The sequence below is a fragment of the Anabrus simplex genome, chromosome 1 (assembly GCF_040414725.1).
Source record: "Anabrus simplex isolate iqAnaSimp1 chromosome 1, ASM4041472v1, whole genome shotgun sequence".
NCBI lineage: Eukaryota > Metazoa > Arthropoda > Insecta > Orthoptera > Tettigoniidae > Anabrus > Anabrus simplex.
This window is the reverse complement of record NC_090265.1, coordinates 272,158,821-272,183,497: the sequence shown is the minus strand read 5'-3', so window position 1 is coordinate 272,183,497 and position 24,677 is coordinate 272,158,821. Positions and strand designations below refer to the sequence as shown.

General features: G+C 38.2%; 1 protein-coding gene across 2 annotated transcripts in view; it reads left to right on the top strand.

The window, feature by feature from the left end:
- Positions 1 to 24,677, top strand: part of smid (nuclear valosin-containing protein-like smid) — a 274,423-nt gene that overhangs the window by 146,664 nt on the left and 103,082 nt on the right. For both annotated transcript variants that reach the window (XR_010861817.2, XM_067159588.2), the window contains exons 7-8: positions 10,773 to 10,907; positions 20,760 to 20,979. Coding sequence is in view for 1 of the 2 variants with exons in the window: in XM_067159588.2 (XP_067015689.2) it covers positions 10,773 to 10,907; positions 20,760 to 20,979 (355 nt within the window). In the remaining variant the exon portion in view is untranslated. The remainder of the gene's footprint in view (positions 1 to 10,772; positions 10,908 to 20,759; positions 20,980 to 24,677) is intronic.

Genomic DNA, 24,677 nt, shown 5'->3' with positions numbered 1-24,677 from the left:
GCAGCCAGTTCCTGTTATGAATGGCTTTAAAATATTGCTCATAGGGTCGGTTGGTGCATGCATTTCAGTGGGCTTGGCAGACTGATATGTAATAGCAACTTCTGGCTAGGCGAGGAAAGCAACGGGAAACTACATCGCTCCTCATTTCCCTAGTACGCCTCTTCAGTGATGCCTAGGCTATTTAGACAGCTGTTAGTGGAGCTGTGGAGGATCAAACCAGTCTTCGGGCTGAATACGCAACATACATACAACATACATGAACTTTATAGATTGTCCATGCTTATGCAACCACATTACAATCACTGTACTATATGATTACTGTAAATGTACAAGAGGGCTATCCCTGATTTTAGTTTACCCGATTTTAAGTTACCAAATTTTGCATTTAGTTCAAATTTTCACCATAAATGTTTCAATTGGCACCAAAACATGAGGCATGAATAAGGTCCAAATTTGCTCATTATCTAGGTATTCACAGGCAAACTAGGAACACTTATGGAAGTAATTGTATGTAGAGGTACCGGCGAGTTGGCTGTGTGGTTAGGGGCGCACAGCTGTGAGCTTGCATCCAGGATATAGTGGGTTCGAAATCCACTGTCAGCATCCTTGAAGATGGTTTTCCGTGGTTTCCCATTTTCACACCAGGCAAATGCTGGGGCTGTACCTTAATTAAGGCCACAGCCGCTTCCTTCCAACTCCTAGGCGTTTGCTATCCCATCGTCGCCATAATACCTATCTGTGTCAGTGCGACGTAAAGCCACTAGAAAAAAAGTATTTAGAGGTCATGAGAATGAAATGTAGAGAGTCTGATATTTTGAGGTTAAGAAGTAGAGAGATGCAATGGAGAATAATGTACTTGTGTTGAAGTGCAGTGAAGTGAGGTAATGAGAAGGAGTTGTAGGGTATTAGATGTTTTGAGGTTAAGAAGTTAGGTAATTGAAGCTGACATCTTGGATAAGGGTGAGTGGACTTGAACTGTCACTTTTGTGGATGAAAGCCTTGGTGAAAGGAAGGTTAGGTCACATTTTGTGCATAATGGGAGTCATAAGAGAGGTGGTAAATATTATGGGGATTCAGGGTTTGAATATTTTGTGACGAGTAATTGTGTTGGAGATTATTTAGGTGAGTGGGGAAAGTTCAAGGAAAGTGAGAGTAGCGATGCGTATGGGATAGCTGTTAGTCAATTCAAATGTATGTTTAGTGGAATATCTGATGAAAGTACATTAGTATGAATGATCTGAATGATGTGTGGAAAAGTATTGATGTGAGATGTGGGATTGTGGTATGTTTTCAGAAGGGGAGGGATGTTTTGAATGTAAAATTTATGTGTGTTCTGAACGACTGTCAGCATAAGTTCTGTGTGAAAGAATAAGAAGATAGCTCTTGTGTGAGCTTGGCAACCATGGTAGGTCTGTCCTGTGTGGAGAAGGTACCTCTGAAAGTGATCATCCAGTTGACGAACACCAATGCATGTAAGGTGGGTGAGATAAAGCAGCTGTGGGAAGGGGATAATTTTAAGGTAGGGGAGGAGGTCCTCATGAAGGTCTTTCGTTCATCGTCTGCAGAACAGAAAGAGATACATAAGTTTTTCCAGTTGTATGAAGGTCCTTATGCGGTGAACAATAAGGTAAGTTACCTGTTCATATCAGATCGTTAAGGATTAGGGTAGAACTGTTGGCACTCATAACATCCATAACTTAAAGCATTATGTAAGATAATGGGTAGTGTCACAGTAGTAATATGTTGTATTTTTTGTTTTGACAGACAAGCCTGACCCATCAGACATACCTGTTATATAGTATTTGTGATTTGCTCAATTGTCAGCATTCCAGTTATTTCAAATCGAGGGGAGGTATTGTAACCGTACAAGAGTACGGTCCCCGATTCTAGGTTAGGAAATGTTTGTAAATAGCATTCTCCCGATTTTAGGTTAGGAAATTTCCGTAAAATAATTTGTAATTTAAAGTCGTGAATATCATGTGAGTAGATGTAAGAACATAATATTGTGAGAATAATTTGTGGTTGGGAATATTGCATATGTGCATCATTATATTTCGTATAAATTTCTGTTTGGGCAAGAGTCTATGCACATAGCCTAGAAGATTGTGCATCATGAAAAACAATGACTCTATCGGGACAGACTGTTGAAATCGGGTGAAGGTGTTGCCACAAGTAGTTTAGAAACCTGGGGTATGGCCAAGAAGTGTATGCTAAAGATGGTAATTCACCATTGTGGATGAACCTCCAAGGTTGCTATTTGTGGATCGGCAACCCTGTGATCAGTTCTAAAGCTCTGGTTTGAATGAGGTTGCATTGACCAAGTGATGCTTGAAGTTGTTTCAGTGGCTGCATTGTTTCCAATAGACTTTGGCAGATGCTACGCCACGTGGAGCGAGCCTATATATACCTGTGTGTACTAATGCAGTTGCTGCTCATGACAATTGTCGTTATGAAGTCTGTGCTGTACAAGTTCTGAACGGGTGCATTTCGGTACCGTTACAGGGTCATGACGAGTGCATTACTCGCTAATTCATGTTCTTGGTGGAAGACTTTACATAGTATTCTTTTGTAAGTAAGACTCTGGATTATTCCGCTCCAAGGAAATGCACACTGTGGGTAGTGTTTTATAGGTATCTGGAGATAATGTGCCATTGGGCGCAGAACTGACTATTGCTAGAAGAAATTGTAGACCAAGTGTTTAGCGCTTGGTTGTTTTTGTATTTTTATTGATTGGACGTGGCATTTGTCTTGCATCTAGTCCACAAGTTTTTTTTACATGGTGAATTTGTTAGATTTATGGTGTAAAGTGAGATTACTGGGTTTTGTTTTAACATAATGTTATAACCCGGGATTCCACGGTGATGATGCTATTGTGCTTATGTATACAGTATTATAAGCTTAAGAGTAAACCGTCATGTTATCCGTAGGATACCATCAGTTCAAACTTATAGTTATGGTGTATAGCTTGTTTATGGATGTTTATATTGGTCTCGTTATGTGATGATTATTGTTCGAGTGTGTTTGTTTGTTTGTTTTGTTTTATTTTAATTTTGTTTCGGGAGTAAATGCATGTAGTGAAACCTGTGATAAATCTTTTATTGGTGGAGTAAGAAAACACCTGGCAATTAGCCAAATTTAATTTCAGAGTTAAATAGTAGCAAGTAAGGTAATAAAGCAAGTTTGGAGCTTCGTCAGCCTGATGACTGCCGCCTTGGGAGTTCTTTCATGCTCTACGGAGTCAATTATTCCTGTAAATCTTTTGCAGGTGGCGCCCAATTTCGTTAGTTATATTTTATTCTAGTTACCATTTATTAATTTCGTGTTTCTAATTTGCCAAGTAGTTTCAATACATACAAGTCAATATAGCATAGTAATCAAAATAAATTAAAGAAAGAGAGAAAGAAAGAAAGAAAGAAAGAAAGAAAGAAAGTTGAATGCCATTTCATAACTATTACCAATAACTGAAAAGTGCATAGAATGGTAATAAGACAGTAATCAAATACCGGGTGTCCACAATTAAAATTATGGTATTCAGCGGTGTACAGCATGGGCTGTTAATGATCGTAGTAGTCTGAAATTTTGTAGATATGCTAACTAAGCAATGTGCTCCCAAATTAAGCCACAGAAATTATTAATTCCAAGTTTTGCCACCAGGTGAAAATATGGCACTGTAAGCAATGGTAGGGGTCACAGAAAAAAAAAGGCAGGAAAGATCAAGCATATGATAACGGTGGTTGTGGGAGGTTTATTAGCATGGTTACGTACACTGTTCAATATGGCCTCTGAACTCAGCGATATGCTGCATCCTTAACACGGCATGGTCAGCAGTTGCCCGCAGCATATCGAGTGAAATCAGAGCGACATGTCGTCATTTGCTAGCCTTGAAATCAGGCACAGACCGGACGTGTCCCTGATAGACACGATCTACTGTATCAAATATCCCCACAACTGAAAGTCACATGGATTTAGGTCGGGGGGCCTTGAAGGCCATGCATGTAGAAAATGCCTAGAGATAATGCGTTCGTTACTGAAAGTTTCTCGAAGCAATTCTTTCACCTGGTGAGTGATATGGGGTGTTGCCCCATCTTGCATGAAAATAACGGTGTGGTCACAGTTGCGTTCCTGCAAAGCTGGAATCACGTGTTGCACAAGGAGGTCCCTATAACGTGCAGATGTCACTGTACACCTAACAGGCCCATGAGAGGTAATTTCCTCAAAGAAAAACGGACCGAGAACGAAGAAGCTTGTAAAATCACACGAAACAGTCACGTAAGCTGAATGCAGTGGTTGTTCGTGCACGACGTTTGGAGGAGTCGAACCCCATTTGCGGCAGTTCTGTGCATTCACTGCACCCTCCTGAGTAAAATGCACCTTGTCAGTCCATAGAATATTCCCTGGCCACATGTCGTTCACTTCCACGCGCGCCAGAAACCGAAGGGCAAAGTGCAAAATCTTGGGGTTCAAATTTGTATACAGTTTGAAGTTTGTAGGGATACCAGTGTAAAAGGTATTGCAAAATCATGTGAATTGTTGCTATAGCTACAGCAACTTCATCAACATCCATGGGGATGGGCCGCCGTCCTCTCCCTGGTGTGACAATTCACCTGTTTCCTCAAATTTCTTAATCATTTTCTTCAGCCCATTACTTGTCATAGGATCTGTTCTCTGCTGTTTCTGTCGGCGATATTCCTGCAATGCAGCATTGCTATTGCTGCCATTCTGATAAAACTCCTTCACTATTAGTGCACGGTCTCTTCTCAATAGGCATTACGTTTCGCACGGAAAAGTTAATCTTTCTTACGTTACAGCGAAGATTCACTTCACAAAAGGAATCAGCGTTGTGTCATCAAGCAACAGCCAAGGAACTGACACAACGGAATTCTACTGGAAGAACATTTTGATGTCAGTGTTACGAAATATTGCACGTTCTGACTGCTTAGAGCGCCATATTTCTGCCTGGTAGCAAAACTTGAAACTAATAATTTTTGTGGCAAAATTCGTGAGCGCATTGCTTAGTTAAGATATCTACAAAATTTCAGACTCCTACAATCATTACAGCCTGTGCTGTACCGCACTGAATACCATAACTTTACTCTTGTGGACACTCAGTACAGTATTTGATTATTATGATTATGTTGGCAAATTAAGTCTGCTCAGTTTGTATTTTGACAAATAAAATACACATGTATTCCATTAGAGATGAATCATTTCAGAATACTTAGCTTGGTTCACTGGGTTGTTGAGAAAAAACATACTTCATTGTGCTGGCAACTTAGTTCAAATTTTGACGAACAAGTCACCACGTTCACACGAGTTACAAGAAACATTCCTGATCATGTAATTTGGTTGAGTAGATAGTTAACAACAATGAAATTGAACGACCAAGCTGGATAGCTGCAGTCTCTTAAATGCGGCCAGTATCCAGTAATCGGGAGATAGTGGGTTCGAACCCTACTGTCGGCAGCCCTGAAGATGGTTTTCCGTGGTTTCCCATTTTCACACCAGGCAAATGCTGGGGCTGTACCTTATTTAAGGCCACGGCCGCTTCCTTCCCATTCCTAGGCCATCCCTATCCCATCGTCGCCATAAGACCTATCTGTGTCGGTGTGACGTAAAGCAAAAAAAAAAAAAAAAAAAATTGAACTTTAGCATGCTGTGAACTTTGGTCTGTTCAGTTTGAATTTCGATGAACAAGACTTCAACATACTTTAACGCCCTTGACAAAAATAGGATAAATTTTAATCACAGAAGGAGAGTGGTGTTTAGAGTTTTCATAGAAATCCTTTAAAATGTTCAGATATTGAAAGTTCTGTCATCCCTTTACTTCAAGAGAAACATTGATGAATCAGGGAGAGCCTGCTCCCAGAATAAAACAACCGGTACCACATCCAGCTCTAACAACGTGTCTAACATGAACTGATTTATTGCTGGAGAGGAGGTATAGTGTATAGTAGTTGAGAGAGTAGGAGAAATGAGTGGTAAATAGATTGAGCTCTCTGGAATCTTGTCGAGTAGAACATTGGTCAACATTAGAGAAGGCTAATGCTGTAGATCAGGCATTCAGATGGAGGTTAATAGTGCAGGAAGCAAATAATGTAAACACAGCATAGTGGGATGTCATATAACACGTTCCCGTCTGATCCAGTCAAGGTTATCACTGGTGAGTAAAATTGTCACATAATACAGTTCACACATAATATTAATTGATAATACAGCGGGCTGTAGTTTTGTAGAGTGAATACTGAATTCACTCATCCCAGGGAACAAGATACGCGTAAAAGAATTAAGATTTTCAGAGAAAGCATTCTTTCGTTAAACAATACAAAATCATTGACTGTCACCAAATGTTCTCAGAGCATTCTTTCTTATATGAATCACCTTTTAAATTCATGGTTAGGTTTTATTTTGTTTGATTTCAAAAATTGAAGCGATGCGCCGAAAAGGAATCTAACCAACATCTTTACCGGAAATGAGGTTTCATCAGAATAAGGATCTATATGGACGTTCCTGCATAGTGGCGTAGTCATGTGAAGAATTCGGAACCTGTTAATGTGCTAGGGGGTGGAAAACTTCTGCCTCATGTGGAAAAGGGATCTAACTCCAGTCCAAGATAAGTGTTTTTCGCAATTAACTCACAATAGAGATTTTAGTGGTTAGACCCCTATTCCATTGCAAGTTATTGCAAATCATCTGTTAGATGAAGCAAAGTCCCAAGAAACTCACAGGAAGCCAGCCGACAAGAACAATGCACGGAAAGACCGGCTCCACCCTACAAGCCGGCTGGGAGATCCCAGGTCGTGTGAGTCACTCGCCCCTTCCTGGAAGTACCGAAATGGGCTACCATGGGGCTGACACGTAACATTATACATGTTTCAGCCTAATCTCAAGGCCATCTTCAGTAGTAAAACAGTGATTACATAATATACAAACAAATTAAAACTCGTAATGATGTAAAGTGACAGTGATCATGATTAGTGAGTTAAAAACACATTGAGGTACAAAGTCCTCTCGTCTAATAGATCTTGCTGACTATTAAAATGAAAACACTCTGCTGAGGAGTGTAGTGAGACCGTCAATACTACGAATAAAACGTGTATAACATTTGTAATGAGAAAAAAGGAATATATGAGTGGATGAAAAACAAGTTAAAAATGATGTTCGAAAACGAAAACTCATATGACTTACTTGTAAATAAAAGTTGCCGTCTCGAATGGAGATGACCTTGTCGGTCTCAGGTCACATTGACAACTAAGCTTGTGTGTGGCTTACTGTGTATCTGTGTCGATGTGGTTGGGCGGGGTAATGGAGGGGGAGGGGCAAGGAGGGAGGGACGTTGTGATTCGCGGGAGGAGGGTGTTGATGGAACGGTGGGTCTTGTTCTAGAATGTCGGTAGTGAAAACTCTCTTTCATTAATGAACTGTTTGCAGATGAGCGGGACAAAGGTTTCCAGTAAAATATTTTTCTTTTCATTGATTTCATTCAAGTTATAGATGGGATTGTTATATTGGTCGATATCTCTATATATATATATATATATATATATTCTCTAGTATATTAAGTAAGGGACCTTTCTGTTCGTAATGCAGGATCTTTAAATCTTGATCAGTTGTTGTGTATTTATGATTTTTCTCTACAATGTTCGCTCATGGCTGAGTAGCAATTATACTTTAGGGCATTAAGATGTTCGGAGTATCTTACATTGAAACTGCGACCTGTTTGCCCAATATACGTTGAAAGACATGATTGGCATTTTAATTTGTATATTCCAGAGTTTGAAAATTTTTTGTTGCCGTTGACAGTATGAGAATTAAAAAACATTTTTGTATAGGTGTGAACAGTCTTGAAAGCTACTTTTAACTTGTGTTTTTTAAAGATGTTTGAAATAGGATATATATATTATTATTATTATTATTATTATTATTATTATTATTAAAGGTAAATGTGGTGAACCTCTCTTAAAGGGAAGATTGTTTTCTAAGGTGGTCTTGGGTTTATTTCTAAATTTATTGAGAATTTTATTCACGAAAGCTTTACTGAAACCATTACCTTCGGCTATTGCATAAATGGTGTTGATTTCCTTTCTAAAATTCTTACGGGATAAAGGAACATTAAGAGCTCTGAAAATCATACTATTGTAAGCTGTCTTCTTCTGTGTCCCTGGGTGTAGAGAAGTTTGGTGGATTGTGTTTATTGTGTTTATTGTGTGAGTGGGCTTCCTGTAAATATTAAAAGAAATGGTTTTATTCTGATTGTGAGTAATAGTTAAATCGAGATAATTAAGGGAATTGTTGTTCTCGGATTCTATCATAAACTTTATGTGTGGATCCAGGTTATTAAGTAATTCAAGAACGGTGTTGCTGTCAGTAATGTGAGAATCCAGGATAATAAAAGTATCATCCACATACCGAGTCCAATGATTGATCCCATTAATGTGAGTATATTCGAGGAAATCTACGTAAATATCAGCGAGGATTCCCGAGGCCGGTGACCCCATAGGAAGACCCGTCTGTTGGTATATGGTGTTATTAAAAGTAAGGAAGTCATTATTTAATGTAAACTTGAGGATCTGAATAAACTCTTCTATCTCCCGTATAGTCAATTTACTGAATTTGGAAAGATTGTTTTTTACTCTTTCGATGGTTTTATTGACGGGTACATTCGTGTACATATTTACTATGTCAAAGGAGTGAAGGGTGTAATGTTTCTGTAACGTGACATTTTTTTATTCTATTGCAGAACTCCAGGGAATTTTTAACTGACGTGTTAGCTTGAAAGGAATAATGTGTTTTATTTTTGTTTAATGACTTAGAAAAATTTTCACAAGGCGGATGTCCCCATAAGGCCCGTTATTAACTTCAGAAGTAGTCCGACGTACAAAATATCCCAATTTATTCACAATTTTCTTAACACACATTATTCCTTTCAAGCTAACACGTCAGTTAAAAATTCCCTGGAATTCGGCAATAGAATAAAAAATCTCACGTTACCGAAACATTACACCCTTCACTCCTTTGACATAGTAAATATGTACGCGAATGTACCCGTCAATAAAACCATCGAAATAGTAAAAAACAATCTTTCCAAATTCAGTAAATTGACTATAGGGGAGATAGAAGAGTTTATTCAGATCCTCAAGTTTACATTAAATAATGGTTCGCCACATTTACCTTTAATAATAATAATAATAATAATAATAATAATAATAATAATAATAATAATAATAATAATATATTCTATTTCAAACATCTTTAAAAAACACAAGTTAAAAGTAGCTTTCAAGACTGTTCACACCAATACAAAAATGTTTTTTAATTCTCATACTGTCAACTGCAACAAAAAATTTTCAAACTCTGGAATATACAAATTAAAATGCCAATCATGTCTTTCAACGTATATTGGGCAAACAGGCCGCAGTTTCAATGTAAGATACTCCAAACATCTTAATGCCCTAAAGTATAATCGCTACTCAGCCATGAGCGAACATTGTAGATAGAAAAATCATAAATACACAACAATTGATCAAGATTTAAAGATCCTGCATTACGAACAGAAAGGTCCCTTACTTAATATACTAGAGAATATATATATAGATATTGACCAATATAACAATCCCATCTATAACTTGAATGAAATCAACGAAAAGAAAAATATTTTATTGGAAACCTTTGTCCCGCTCATCTGCGAACAGTTCATTACCGACATTCGAGAACAAGACCCGCCCTTCCATCAACACCCTCCTCCTGCGAATCACAACGTCCCTCCCTCCTTGCCCCTCCCCCTCCATTACCCCGCCCAACCACATCTACACAGATACACAGAAAGCCACACACAGGCTTAGTTGTCACTGTGACTTGAGACCGACAAGGTCATCTCCATTCGAGACGACAACTTTTATTTACAAGTAAGTCATATGAGTTTTCGTTTTCGAACATCATTTTTAACTTGTTTTTCATCCACTCATATATTCCTTTTTTCTCATTACAAATGTTATACTCGTTTTATTCGTAGTATTGACGGTCTCACTACACTCCTCAGCATAGTGTTTTCATTTTAACAGACAGCAAGATCTATTAGACGAGAGGACTTTGTACCTCAGTGTGTTTTTAACTCACTAATCTTGATCACTGTCACTGTACATCATTACGAGTTTTAATTTGTTTGTATATTATGTAATCATTGTTTTACTACTGAAGATGGCCTTGAGATTAGGCTGAAACATGTATAGACTTTGCTTCATCTAACAGATGACTTGACTTGTATTGATAGGATAATATAAATATTTTCTTTTGTAAAGACCCCTATTCAGCGCATCGCTTCAGTTAATGACATCTGCTTTGGATCGTGAGTGAAACTGACTTATCCTACAATGACCAGGCATTATTTTCTAATGTGGACCAGTCAAAACCACAGTGGTGTATTGTCAGCTAGTAAGACTAACAGTTCTCAATTACAAAGGCAGCTGTGTAAATTCACTACCAGTAATGCATTTAGAAATTTATAATGTCCAAATCCAGACAGAAAACTAATGCGCACTTATCTGGAAATAAAATTTGGCTGTTTCTTCAATATTATGAAGAGGTGACCGGTCTTGTTAGTATCACAAGATAGAGAGAACTGATCTTGTATGTTTTTGCAAAAAATAAAACATCGTAAAAAAATTACATCTGAATTTTTGCTGGGATGAGTGAATTTTGATCCTTGTAAGAGTGAGACCTTATCTTTGTGCATGTTTGTTTGTAGCTTTCAATTAATTTGCTTATGATCTTTGCAGGACGTATGCAAGTTACTGGTCCACATTCGACATCCAGAAGTTTATGAACAGTTGGGTGTGTCACCACCACGTGGGTTTCTACTTCATGGGCCTCCTGGCTGTGGTAAAACATTATTGGCTAATGCTATTGCTGGGGTGAGTTATACCTGTGATAATATTGTTCATGAAGTTCAACTAAATTATACTGTATGATACCAAAATATGATGATGCTTGTTGTTTAAAGGGGCCTAACATCTAGGTCATCGACCAGTACCAAAATGGAGCAGTAAATTCCTTATCTTCTTTCCATCCCATTTTCGCTCCAGGCAATTCCCACTGTGGGTGAGGGCGATAGAATAACAACCGCGCTAACCCTGCCTGTCGTAAGAAGCGACTAAAAGGGGAACCAGGCGTGCTCAACTCGGTAGTGTGGTATGACATCTATGGTTCCTCAAGCTTTCACTTATGCCAGGCTCCTCATTTTCATCTTTCCTATCCGATCCTTGGTGGCCCTTGTCTTTCTTTGGCTGATACCTTAATTCTTTGAAGTTTCAGACCCCTTCCATTTTTTCTCTTTGATTAGTGTTAATAGAGGATGGTTACCCTGTTGTACTTCCTCTTAAAACAATAATCACCACAACCACCATCATCATCATCAGGATTTCCTTCCAGCAAGTAGGGTAGGAACTTTGTGAATGATATGCCTCCACTGTATTCTGTCTTGGTATAGTTTTTCCCTCTCCACTGCATCCCATGTTATTCCTCTTCTCTTGAGATCTTCATTAACCTGGCCTGTCCATCTCTTTCTCGGTCGTCCAATGGCTCTTCTTCCGGGCACCTCAATCTCCAGATACTGGCATGGAGTTTGATTTGGGTCCATTCGCTTCATATGACCTAATCACTTCAATTTTGCAGCACCTGTCCTTTCCTCCATGGTCAACTTTACCTGCAGGTCTCTCCTTGCACACTCATTCTTGACTCTGTATCTCCTGGATTTTTGTAGAGCTGATCTAAGGAACTTCATTTCACATGCTTGCATTTGACTCACTTCTCTTCTCTTTATGACACAGGTCTCCAGACTATACCTCATGATTGGCAGGAGATAAGATTTATACATTGTCTGTTTAGCTCTTCAGAGGGTCTCCCTTGTCCCAGATTAGGTTTTGTACTTGGTAGAAGAAGCTGGATCCTTTTGCTACTCTGTATAATACTTCTAGTTTGGCACTTCAATCACATGACATGACACTATCCATGTAATTGAAGCTTTTCACACTTTCAGCCTTCTCTCCCTCCAATATGATGTTACAAGGTATGGGCAACCTGCTCATCTGCATTTCCACTGACTTGCTCTTACTCACAGTCAACTTGAATTCTTTAAATTTTGTATTCTAGTAATCCATTCTCCTCTGAACTTCCATTTCAGTCTCTCCCCAAATGGCGATGTCATCAGCAAAAACAAATGCATTGAGGTCTTCATTTCCTGCTTCCTTGATTTCTTTTGTAATTGTGTCAAGTGTAATGAAGAGTAATGGGGAAGTGAACTGCCTTGCTGAACACTTCTCTTTGTGTTAACCCTTTATTGCACACTATTGCCCTCAGGCAACATGTAACTTTTCATCTGTATACAGTAAAACCTCGTTAATTCAAAGTCGTTGGGACTAAAAAAATCGGACTTCGAATGTTGTGATTTCGAATTAACTGTCAGCTTGTAATTCAGAAGTGTCAACCCTTGCAGCATCACAAAATATTCTAAGGTCTATTACTGCATGCAATTAACCTTGATTTGAGATTCAAACCTTTCAAGTGCCATGGAAAAGTAACTACTCCCAAAGTGTATCCAACAAGGTGCATTTACAGTATTCAAATAATGCACTTGGATAACTCAGTTACATTTTATCCCGTATTGAATCGAAATTTACAATGTTGATTAAGGATAAAGGGTTTCCACCTGTTCAATACATTGACATAGTGACTTAATTAAAATATCACATTTTTTATTAATAATGATAATGATAATAATCACAACATGATGATAATAATGATGATAATGATAATAATAAAAATGTGATATTTTAATTAAGTCACTATGTCAATGTATTAAACAGGTGGAAACCCTTTATCCTTAATCAACATTGTAACTCACTTACAGACGTAACCTCACACAACGAAAGGGAAAAGAAAGCATTATTCGAAGACGAGGAGAAATCTATGCTGGCTCCCCTGCGCAAGTGTTTTATTCATTGGATCACTGTACTGTGTGCGTTTTATATGACTGTACTTGAACAGAAAGTACCCGATGCCCGTAAAACATCGTGGCTAATCGAACTTTCCTATGACGAGGGGAGAAAGTCTCTCACTTCCATCTGCAGAAAAGTAAAAAATCATGAGATTTTTATTTTGCAGCATATCCTGACATGTTATGAGACAAATCATTTTGTAACTTTGAAGAATATTTAACACATTATACTACTCAACTATGTAATTTATTTATTTATGTCTAAATTCTGAAATCTGCGTGTATCTGAGCTTTAGGACACATGATTCTTCATTGCAACTGCCTTAGGCCTCTTCATAAATTACTGAACTAGATTTATGCTCAAAGCACTGGCCTTGCTGAATGAGTTTTCAGATTTAATTCTTTTTTTTGGGAAGCTTTAATCTAAACTGAGTTTTGTCCTTGTAACTATGTTAAAAAATACTCACAGCCGGGCATTGCTATGTGGAAATGATAAATTAAAAAGCATTACGTTAGAAATTCTATCATATTTAAGAACACCACCAGCAGATGGCATCTGCCCTGCCAGTGGCCACTGAACATCAATTCCTTCCAGCTAATTAGAGAAGGAGGGAAAACCTGGGATTTTGAAAAAAAAAAAAAATAGGAACACTAAACCTGCTTTCAGAATAGAGAGACCGGGTGAGTTGGCCATGCAATTTGGGGCACGCAGCTGTAGCTTTCATCCGGGAGATAGAGGGTTCGAACGTCACTGTTGGCGGCCATGAAGATGGCTTTCTGTAGTTTACCTTTTTCACATTAAGCAAATGCTGGAACTGTACCTTAATTAAGGCCATGGCCGCTTGCTTCCCACTCCTAGCCCTTTCCTGTCCCATCGTCATCATAAAACCTATCCGTCTCGGTGCGACCTAAACCCAATTGTAAAAAATTTAAAAAGTCATGAGGTAACTATCTGCAATCAGGAAAGGGGGAGAAAATACCAAAAATAGGGAGTCTCCCGCTTACATTGGGGGAGGTGGCATGTCTGCATCTGCATTACAACACAATACAATCACTCTATCATACTATCCTTGTACGATTTACCGCCATGCACTTCTCTCTTAATTCAGAAATGCCAACCCTTGCAGTGTCACAAAGTATTCTAAGACCCATTAACACATGCAATCACATTGATTCACAGTTTAAACCTTTCAAATGCCGTGGAAACAAACTACTTCTGAACTGTATCCAACAAGGTGCATTTACAATGTTGAAATAATGCACTTGGATAAATCAGTAAAAAACATAACACCACGCAACGAAAAACACGCACGATTCAAAGACGAGGACAAATTATGCTGGCTCCCCTGTGCAAATGCTTTATTTTTTGGATTACTGTACTTTTTCATTTTTTAGATGCCTTGTACTTGCATGGAAAGTGCCCGACGCTCTTACAACATCGTGGCTTATCGAACTTTCCTATGATGAGGGGACAAAGTTTCTTTCTTCCGTGTGCATTGCTGCACTGTACAATGATCCCCACCCTTGTACGATTTCCTGGCTGGCACTTCTCTCCTTTAAAACTATAAGTCCGTTTGGGCTCGGCATTAAAATAATACAGTTTCATCGGCACTGACAGTATTGTTCGGTGCGTACGAATTGATTATATGAGCCACACTTTTTTGTCAACTGTCGGCATCGCCAGTGTTCGTGGATTCTGCTTCTCTGCACACTGCCTGATACTTTATATTGTGACATTCCCCAAAACGCTGAATACAAAAGAAGTACGATTTCACTCGAACCAAGCAAATATGAAGCACATTGTAGACACACCGACATGAGTGAAAGTGCGGAAAGCTACCCCTGCACTTTCTGGAAGACGCGTTCTATCATGACGTGGATAAATTTTGATTTTAAATTACTCTGTAACATACCTTTGTTTTAAAATGTAAAGGCAGTTTTGAATTTAAAGGTTGAATTTTAGTACAGTAGAACCTCGATAATTCGAAATCGGTTAATTCAAAATACCGTCTAATTCGAAGAAGCTCTCGTTCCTGGAAACATGAGATACAGTTTTGCATATTATTTAATTGTTTAATTCGAAATACGGATAATTCCTAATTCGAAGTACAATGTCGGCCCCATTACCGAAATTCAGACTTTTAATTCGAAACTGCCTTTACATTTTAAAACAATAGTGTTGTGCCCGCTGTCAGGCGGTCAGCACACTATTCTCCCGGTAGCTCTATTTCTTCTCAGGGTATTTATCTATCGCTCATAAAATCTGAGATTTTCCATATATTTGTTTTTAACGTGGTTTCAGAAGAGACTCGGTCTGCTGAGACATGTATCATTGGGGAACCTATTCGCTCGAGTAAGTACCAACGGCTGAAAACCTCAAAAAGAATCTCTTTCATTCATCAAATCCTTCAGTTACTTATGTCTACTTAACTTACTAGCTAACTTATAAACTAGGTGTTACCAAAAAGAATTCATAACACGGACACTTTCTAGAAAAAATAATATAACAAGATTTATTGGAATAAAATAACGTTCAATGAAAAGTTGATGTGGATTCTGGGTAGTATAAGCTTAATAACCTATATGCATAAGGGATCAGAGTCAGCGCTGGCTCAAATAAAAGTAAAATAATTGAGATTTTTAAATTATGTACACTCATTCTCATTCAATGTTCAAGTTCACATTCATTATTTATGTCTATATTCGTAATCATGTTCCGAAATGAGTTTAAATTACTCTAATTATATTCAATAGATCACTGAGCAATCACAGTCTCCATTTAAATACTCCTTTCTGTTGATGTGAATACTGTCACGATAATTACATTAATTATTCTCACCACATTTAAGTCAATTCTGTGTGATAAAAACGTTTAGTTTGCTAGAATGAAGCGTAATAATAATTACATGGGATAAAGTCAGATTGTGAATATAAATCTGAGCATATCTTTGCTTATATGTCTTCCAAATAAACTCTAGCGTGAGTATGAAATCATAAAACTGCTCTCTTAAGTTTGCATTCATAAATCTGAACTCTGATTATTTGGTCCTTCTTCTTGAATACTCTTAAATAACAACTCACGGGCTAAGACAATACCTCCCTAGAGCCTACGACATACGGCTCCTAGCTTACCATTTTCCTACTCATTATATTCTTTAAGAACTTCAACTCAATTCATCTCTGCGTTAAAAGAAATAAATCATCTATCTAACTGTTTAGGTAGTTTCCGATCTACACACACCTCCACCATTGGCTCGATGTGCTTTACACTCCCCCTTCCACCATTCCTATCCTATCTCTACGATACACACTCCAGTGCCGTGAGAAAATTTCTGCATCCATTATATCATTTCTCAGCCATGATTCAACTCCTATTACAATATCTGGTAAATATATATCTATTAAATTACTTAATTCTATTCCTTTCTTTACAATACTTCTACAGTTCAACACTAACAATTTTATGTCATCCCTACTTGATTTCCAGTTCCATGTTCCCTTATCACCACTCCCTAGGCCATCCCGTTTCCCTGAATGTACCTCCCTATTACCCTTCCAAACAAATTTCCTAACTTATACGTATCACTGCGGTTTAAACGAAGGCCATCTGAGCGCAGATCCCTATCTCCTACCCACCCATTAGGATCTAGAAATTTCACTCCTAGTTTCCCACATACCCACTCCATAGTCTCATTTAAATCCCCAATCACCCTCCAGTCAGTATCCCTCCTACACAGTATTCCACTAATAACAATCTCCGTTCTCCTTCTGTCCATCCTCCATTACATGTCTTCCTAAAACTGCAAAGAATTACGTTGGTACCAACGTGAAACACTATCACCTTCTCCTTCCCCTCCTCCCTCTCTTCTACTTTCCTCAACATCTGCCTCAACCTAATTCCTGGATAATATTCTACCCTGGTTCCCTTTCCTCCACACACTTTCCCCACGTGTCTAACAATGGAATCCCCCATGACCAGAGCCTCAACCCTACCCACCTCATTTGATCCCCTCCCCTCCTGGTCAGCCCTATCTTTCCTGTTCTTGTAGGCTCCATCCTCATCACATGCCCGCACCACCGTACTTTGGATGTGCTGATTCTGCGTAATAGGGATGTGTTTATTCCGGCTTCTTTCCTCACGTCCTCATTTTTTAACTTATCCATCTTGGTCTTCTGGATAGTGGATCTAAGAAATTTCATCTCTGATGCTTGCAGTCTTGATGAATCTCTTTTTGTGAGGGTGAATGCTTCAATACCGTAGGTCAATATTGGTATTAAATAGCTGCTAAACATCATCAGTTTGGCCAGTTTTGGAATCATGCCATCCCATAAAAGTGTTCTTACTTGTTGTTAGAATTCTGATCCCTTTTGCACTCTGTTTCCAATTTCCTTTCTGATCAAATTATCACTGGAGATTAGACTTCCAAAGTAAGGAAAACTATCCACACACTCTACCTGGTGGTATCCTAGTTTTACACTTGTTGGATGCCATTCTCTGTTGACTGCCATCACCACTGTCTTGGTCTCGCTGATGTTGAGGTTTTATTCCTGGAACTGGGATTTCCATACGTTGAGTCTGGTCTGTACTTCCTCTTCTGTTTCACCTCAAATCATGATATGATCAGGAAAGGCCACTGCATTCAGTTCACCTAACTTTTCCTTGATGTTCTTCATATATTGTTCATGACGGTGGTGAACAGTAGTGGGGCAGTGCACTTTCTTGCTGAACTCCACTCTCGGTCTGAAACCATGATGATCGACCTTCCCAAATTTGTACATAGCTAGTACGGTCTTTGTACATCATCTGAATTTTCCTTACCAGTCCTTCAGGCACATTTCTTTTCCTCAGGCACTCCCAGATCTCATCTCTTATAACAGTATCATAGGCCTTTTCTATATCCAGGAATACAGTGAACAGGTTCTTGCCTTTCTCCCAGTACTTTTCCATCAGCATGCGGGAGCTAAAAATGAGATCCATTGTCGATCGGTTACTTCTGAATCCATATTGCTCCTCCTCTAACTGTGGTTCAGTGATCATTCTCAATCTCCTTTCTATGATCTCTAGAATTTTTAGCCCCTGAGACAGCAGTGTTATTCTTCTATAATTGGTGGGTTTCCATCTGCTGCCTTTCTTAAACAGGGGAATTACAACATCCTTGCTCCAATCTGCAGGTATTTTTTTGTCTGTCCATACGGCATTTAGTACTCTGTGCAGCCACTGTATACCCTGGATGCCTGCTGCCTTTATCATGTCTGCATTCACTTCATCTGCACCTGAAGATTTCTCTTTAGGCATAGATTTTAAGGCTGTATCAGTTTCTGTCCAGGTGATGGGAGGTTCCTCATTGTAGGCTTGGATTTCCAGTTCTATATTTTTTTTTCCTTGAACTGGTCTGTTCAGTAGGTGGTCAAAATGGTTCTCCAGGACTTCTCTCATGTCACTTTCTATGCTAACCAGATATCCATTTTCATCTTCAAGTGCCTTTATGGTAGTCATTGGCTTCCTTTTACCTGTGATAACACTATACAGTAGTTTCTTATTGCTTCTGCTGTCTTCCTCCAGTTTCTGAGTGAATATATTCCATGCCTTGGTCTTTTTATCTGTAGTACCGGGCGAGTTGACCGTGCGGTTAGGGGTGCGCAGCTGTGAGCTTGCATCCGGCAGATAGTGGGTTTGAATCCCACTGTTGGCAGCCCTGAAGATGGTTTTCTGTGGTTTCCCATTTTCATGCCAGGCAAATGCTCGGGTTGTACCTTAATGGAGGTCATGGCCGCTTCCTCCCCACTCCTAGCCCTTTCCTATCCCATCGTCGCCATAAGACCTATCTGTATCGGTGCGACGTAAAACCAATAGCACAAAAAAAATTCTTCTGTAACTGTTCTTTTAACGTCCAGTTTCTTGTTTTGGTATAATTGTTCAAGGTTTCTGGTCTTTGCCTCATCTCTAGTAAGATCCAGTTTATTTTTCTCCCGATCTCTTTCTTTCCGCAAGAGATTTCTTTCCCTGATCGCTGCTCTTACTCTTTCATTCCACAAAGGTGTTTCCTTCTCCCTTGTTTTCATACTTGTCTTTCCACAAACTTCAGTGCTTCCTTCACCAACGTGTCCCTTAGTCTGGTCCATTCTGCCTTTTATTAATGCCGAGCCCAAACATACTTGTGGTACTATCCCTGTTGCAATGAGACAGAAGCAAAGGACTTCCTCCCCTTGTCATATGAAAGTTTGATAAGCCACGATGTTTAAGGGCATCACACACTTTCTGTGCAAGTACAAGGCATCTAAAACTGCAAACAGTACAGTAAACCGAAAAAAAAAAAAAAAAAAAAGCACTTGCGAGGAGAAGGGGAGCCAGCATAATTCGTCTTTATCCTTGTGTTTTTTTTTCTTCTCCCATTACGCAAGGTCATGTTTGCCACTGATTTATCCAAGTGTGTTGTTTGAATATAAATGCACCTTGTTGGATACATTTCAGAAATAGTTTTTTCATGGCATTTGAAAGTTTTAAACTGTGAATCAATGTTAATTGCTTGCAGTAATAGGTATTAGAGTATTTTTAAATGCGGTGAGGGTTGGCATTTCTTAATTACAAGTTGATGGTTAATTCAAAATCACGGTATTCGAAGTCTAATTTCTGTGTTCCAAAGACTTTGAATTAACAAGGTTTTACTGTATCGCAAAACTAACGTCCAAATGCGCCAGTGTGTCTGTTTCAAGTGTTTACATTGCACAAAAAGAATTATCCATCACTGGTCATATTACTATCCGAGTAAAAAGAGACCGTATGTGAGAAGTGAAGTGTTCTAGAAATGGAGTGCGATGAATTTGTAATTTAGGAGAGGATTCTAGTGATGCAAGAGACAACAAATTTTCCGATCTACAGTGAATCAAGTCTATTGCAATTTCAGATTAATGAAATATCTGTCATGTAAATTGACCTGCTTGCTAATTTTCATGGCAAATGCATTTCATAGTAGTGATAATGTATTTTTATCATCTCAGGCACAGGAGCTATATCCGTAAATTTACGTGTAGGGCGGAGTTCTTCTTTAGAAGACTTTGTATAGGAAATGACGCACAAATTCACTAAAATACTGCTGCCCTGCAGTTGTGGCAAGGGACTGCTAAAGGGTACGAAAGATTACCCTGACAGAAAATCCTCTACAGTATCAGGCCTACCAAGCCATCTGAACAGAGTTGATGAGTTTGTTGCTTTCAAAACCAAAACTTTACTCCGTTGTGGAAGAATTGGAAAATGTTGATGAGGGCAATATCGAAGGAAGGTTGAAGATTGACCCTTGCAAAACGGCTTCCAATACATGACAGAGATGTCATACATGTGGCTATGAACATGTCAGTCATAGTAAAAGGTCTGATGAGAAGAGAGAACAACATGGCAATAGTGACAACACTGTGACTGTGACCAATAGCACCGCATTGCTTGAATGCATGCATCAACAAAATTGATTACAATAAAATTTAAATTTTGGCTACAAGGACAATACTTAGTTAGATTTTATAACATAATATTAAAATATTCTAATGTATTAAATGAGCACTGAAATTCTTCCTTTGGTATAATGTTCCATTTTCTGTTCTGAAATACAGTCCAGGATTAATTCAGCCTTTTGGTAGAGGTATTAAAAAAAAATGATCTGCTAGTTTACTTGTGATTTTCTCTAACTCTCTCTCTCTCTCTCTCTCTCTCTCTCATCTACCATGCCTTTTTCAAAAAAATTCCTTGTTCTCTTTTAATTGTTCATTTGTACATTAGGAGCTGGCTGTGCCATTGGTGAAGGTAGCAGCACCCGAACTCGTGGCCGGTGTGTCAGGTGAATCAGAGGAGAGAATTCGAGATTTGTTCGACCAAGCTGCATCAGTTGCTCCTTGCATACTGTTTATTGATGAGATTGATGCCATCACTCCAAACCGTCACACAGCACAGAGGGAAATGGAGAGAAGAATTGTGGCTCAACTACTTTCATGTTTGGATGGTGAGGAAAAATATTTTGTATTATGTTACAACAAAAGTCTTAATGGATTCTGTGGATGTTTTCACTTCCATATTCAGGAAAACAATTCACAGAAATCTTGAATTGTAGTATTAATTTATTTAAATTACTATGTTACTAATGCGTTTCAAGGCATAATTGCATTTGCGGTTCGAACACCACTGCCTGCAGCCCTGAAGATTGTTTTCTCTGATTTCCCATTTTCACACCAGCCAAATGCTAGGGCCTTAATTAAAGTCACAATCTCTTCCTTCCCAGTCCTTTCCTCTCCTATCCTGGCATCACTTTATAGGACCTCTGTGAGTCAGTGTGATCGTCGTAGGTTATGATCTTCATTTCCGTGTTGACTAACTAATAAGATAAAGTTTGAGGGATGTTCCACCATTAAACACATTGTAAAATATATTAATTTATAAGAAGACCGGTTTCGACTCCCTTGGAGTCATCATCAGTTCTTGTTGAAAATCAAATCGAGGGGAATCTGATAACAATCATGATAATAAAAAAATATATACCTAAAGGCTATTGCCTGGAAACACATCAGTGGGTTGCAAAATATTCCCTTGAAATGTAACGTACACATGGTAATCTGTACTTGGAACTTAAAAAGTTCTTAGTTCTGGCTTAAACTGTCTTGTGTTCATGGAACAGGGAACACTGGAAACATGCACTGGTTGAAAATGTACAAATACGACTTGAACACTTATAACGATATGAAACAATTGGCATTTCAAGAATGTTCTTGGGCTTGATAGTCTCGTTTCTATCTGAATAAACTGGATAAAAATTTGTATACATTGAAATAAAATGTATCTTTGAGAACCCAAACGTAGCTCTTCAGTCAAGTATGCCGCACATCCACTTATTGGGTCAGTTTTGGAGGAGCTATTGAAGAATGTGATAGCAAGTTTTGTGAACCAGACGTTATTAAAAGATCCTCCTCTCTCCTTGATGTAGATTATCATACTCCAGCAAATTAAAAGGATGATTGTGATCTGATGATAGGGAACTCTACGTTTGTTTTAGTGAACACCTTGAAGTCTGACGAAAAGTGCATATTCTTTCTGTTAGAAAGTGTTTCTCTTCATCGTGTGACTACATGGTACACAAATTTCCATTCAAAGATGAAGTTTTAATTAATTAATGCAGAAGTTGCAAATATTTCTGCTATAAGTAAAGCATCATTTTCTAGCCTTAGATTTTTCATTAACAAGTGTCTGAACATTTTGACTAGTGAAATGGAACATTTGGATAAATAAACTGATATTCTGCACTCCCAGTTCTGTAACTTTCAGCTCGAAGAAACAGACCCTGCAAAAGGAAGAATTGATGTTCAATGGGCATTGGTAGGTCAGATGAAATCAGCGGATGGTGTACTTAAATATGACAGACTTTCTAAGGTGATGCTTGCTATTTTATCAATTCCACATAGCAGTGCAGAATGTGAAAGGATTTTTAGCAGAGTCACAAAGACAAAAACACAGTTCCGATCCTTGCTGTCTGAACAAACTTTGGAGAAACTTTTAACCTTGAAATCAGTTCAGCAAGGCAAGTGCTTTGAGCAAAAATTTAGTTCAGAGTTTCTGAAGAGGGCTAAGTCAGCTACTGGTGTATTGAACAACAATTAGTCGTAATGGGATCACCATGTTGAAGAATGAGAAGTCACATGTTCTTACAGTTCAGGTATGTCCAGTATTTAGTATTCACATGTAAATGATGAAAAATATATATATGGGCAAATAGAATTGTTAATGTATTGAATTGTAATGAATTTGTACATGTTCTGCCATCAGTGATGTGTTGTAATACGTCGCGATTTGCTGCGAAATTTCCCCTGATTTTTCACTTTTGAAAGTTGGCATGTCTGCATTAAAAACACCTCTTTTTATATACAATATTAAATAGAAGGAAGGATCCATGTTTCAATACTCTGTTATTAAGTTGAACCAAATAGAAGTTACAACCTGTTCATTTAGGACCAGTTTCAACACATTTGAAGTGTCATCATCAGCCAGTTAGAAGAGCAGTGTAAAAAATAAGTCATAAAGATCTAAAAACACATAACACAATGTTCACAGACAAAAAGCATACTCCCAATAGTTACACATAAGTATTAAAATTAACAAAACACAGCACTCTAGTAGTCAAAGTGTACTCTTTTTGTCTGTGAACATTGTGTTATGTGTTTTTAGATCTTTGTGACTTAAGTTTTGCATTGCTTTGCTAATTGGCTGATGATGACACTTCAAATGTGTTCAAACTTGTCCTAAAAAAACAGGTTGCAACTTCTATTTGGTTCAACTTAATAACAGAGTATTGAAACTTGGATCCTTCCTTCTATTTAATATTGTGTATTTCTCTATTCAAAATGGAACAATCATGAAATTTTTAACATTAAACCTCATTTTATATCAAAACCCAATTTTATTAATAGTTTCTTACTTCATACATAACATGTGCTAGTTTTAAGTGTTTGTTTTGTTTGCATGTAGTGTACTGCAGTTTCAAAAATTACTACAGGAAACATAAAATGATCTGCATTGTAAGGTACATATGAATAACACTTTTAAATAAGACATAAACGGAAAACATAGGCCTAATCATTACACACATGTGAAAAGGCAGGTCTTACATAAACCTAGAAACTTACAGGTTTGAGGTTTTAAAAAAAGTCTGTGATAGATGACTGCTTCCCTGCTTTAGCCCTCTTCCACAATGCAATATCCCTCCACTTAAGCAAGCAGATGATATCAACTGGTGTTACTTCCTCCTGCTCTCGAATGTATTGCAGTGTTGCCTCAGTAGTCTCAAACCCTTCCAAATATGGGAAGAGATTTTTTTCTGTCATCTAAGCTTACCTCCTCTTCTTTTACTTCCCCCTGCATCACCATTTCCATAGTATCGCTGTCAGTTAATTCATCAACTTCATTATAATATGAAAAATGTTCTCCCAATAGTTACATATAAGTATTAAAATTGACGAAACACAGCACTCCAGTACAGTCAAAACTGGTTAGGACGTTTTTGTGGGGACCGAGGTTGGGGGGAGGGAGTTATAAAAGGAAGAGTGCTAAAAAATTATGCTATTTAACGTAACAGTTAGGTTTAAATGTAAAAATAATTATGATAAAAATGAAAAAAGTGCTTACAATTATAATTAGTAAAATGAATAAAGAAATAATACATTTAAAGAACACCAACATCGTAAAACAATATGTTCGTATTTGCATAAAAAATTAAAAATGTACAAAGATAGTCAAGAATTTGATTCAGAATAAACCAACACATCTTTAAAATTCCACAGAGTATCTTACATAATACATAACACCGCACTATGTCCATAGCTTCTGCTGCTGCTGAATGCTTTAGTACTGCTGCACAGATCTTCTCGGTTCATTCTCGTACTCGGGTTCTTGCTCATTACTGCCTTTGTCAATCATCAGCTGTTCATGAATTTCGTCTACCGTCTGCTCTTTGCAGGTGGCAACGTCATCACATTCAACATACGCAGCAAAATTCACGTCTTCATCTGTCTCAAGCTGGTCACATTCTTCATCTAGATCATCAGTGCTTTCTATTATTTCCATTGAAACGTCATCAGTTGTTGAACGAACGAAACCCGCTGTGTGACAACAGTTTCAAACTGCGGTCTCATTTACTGATGTCCAAGCAGATTTTAA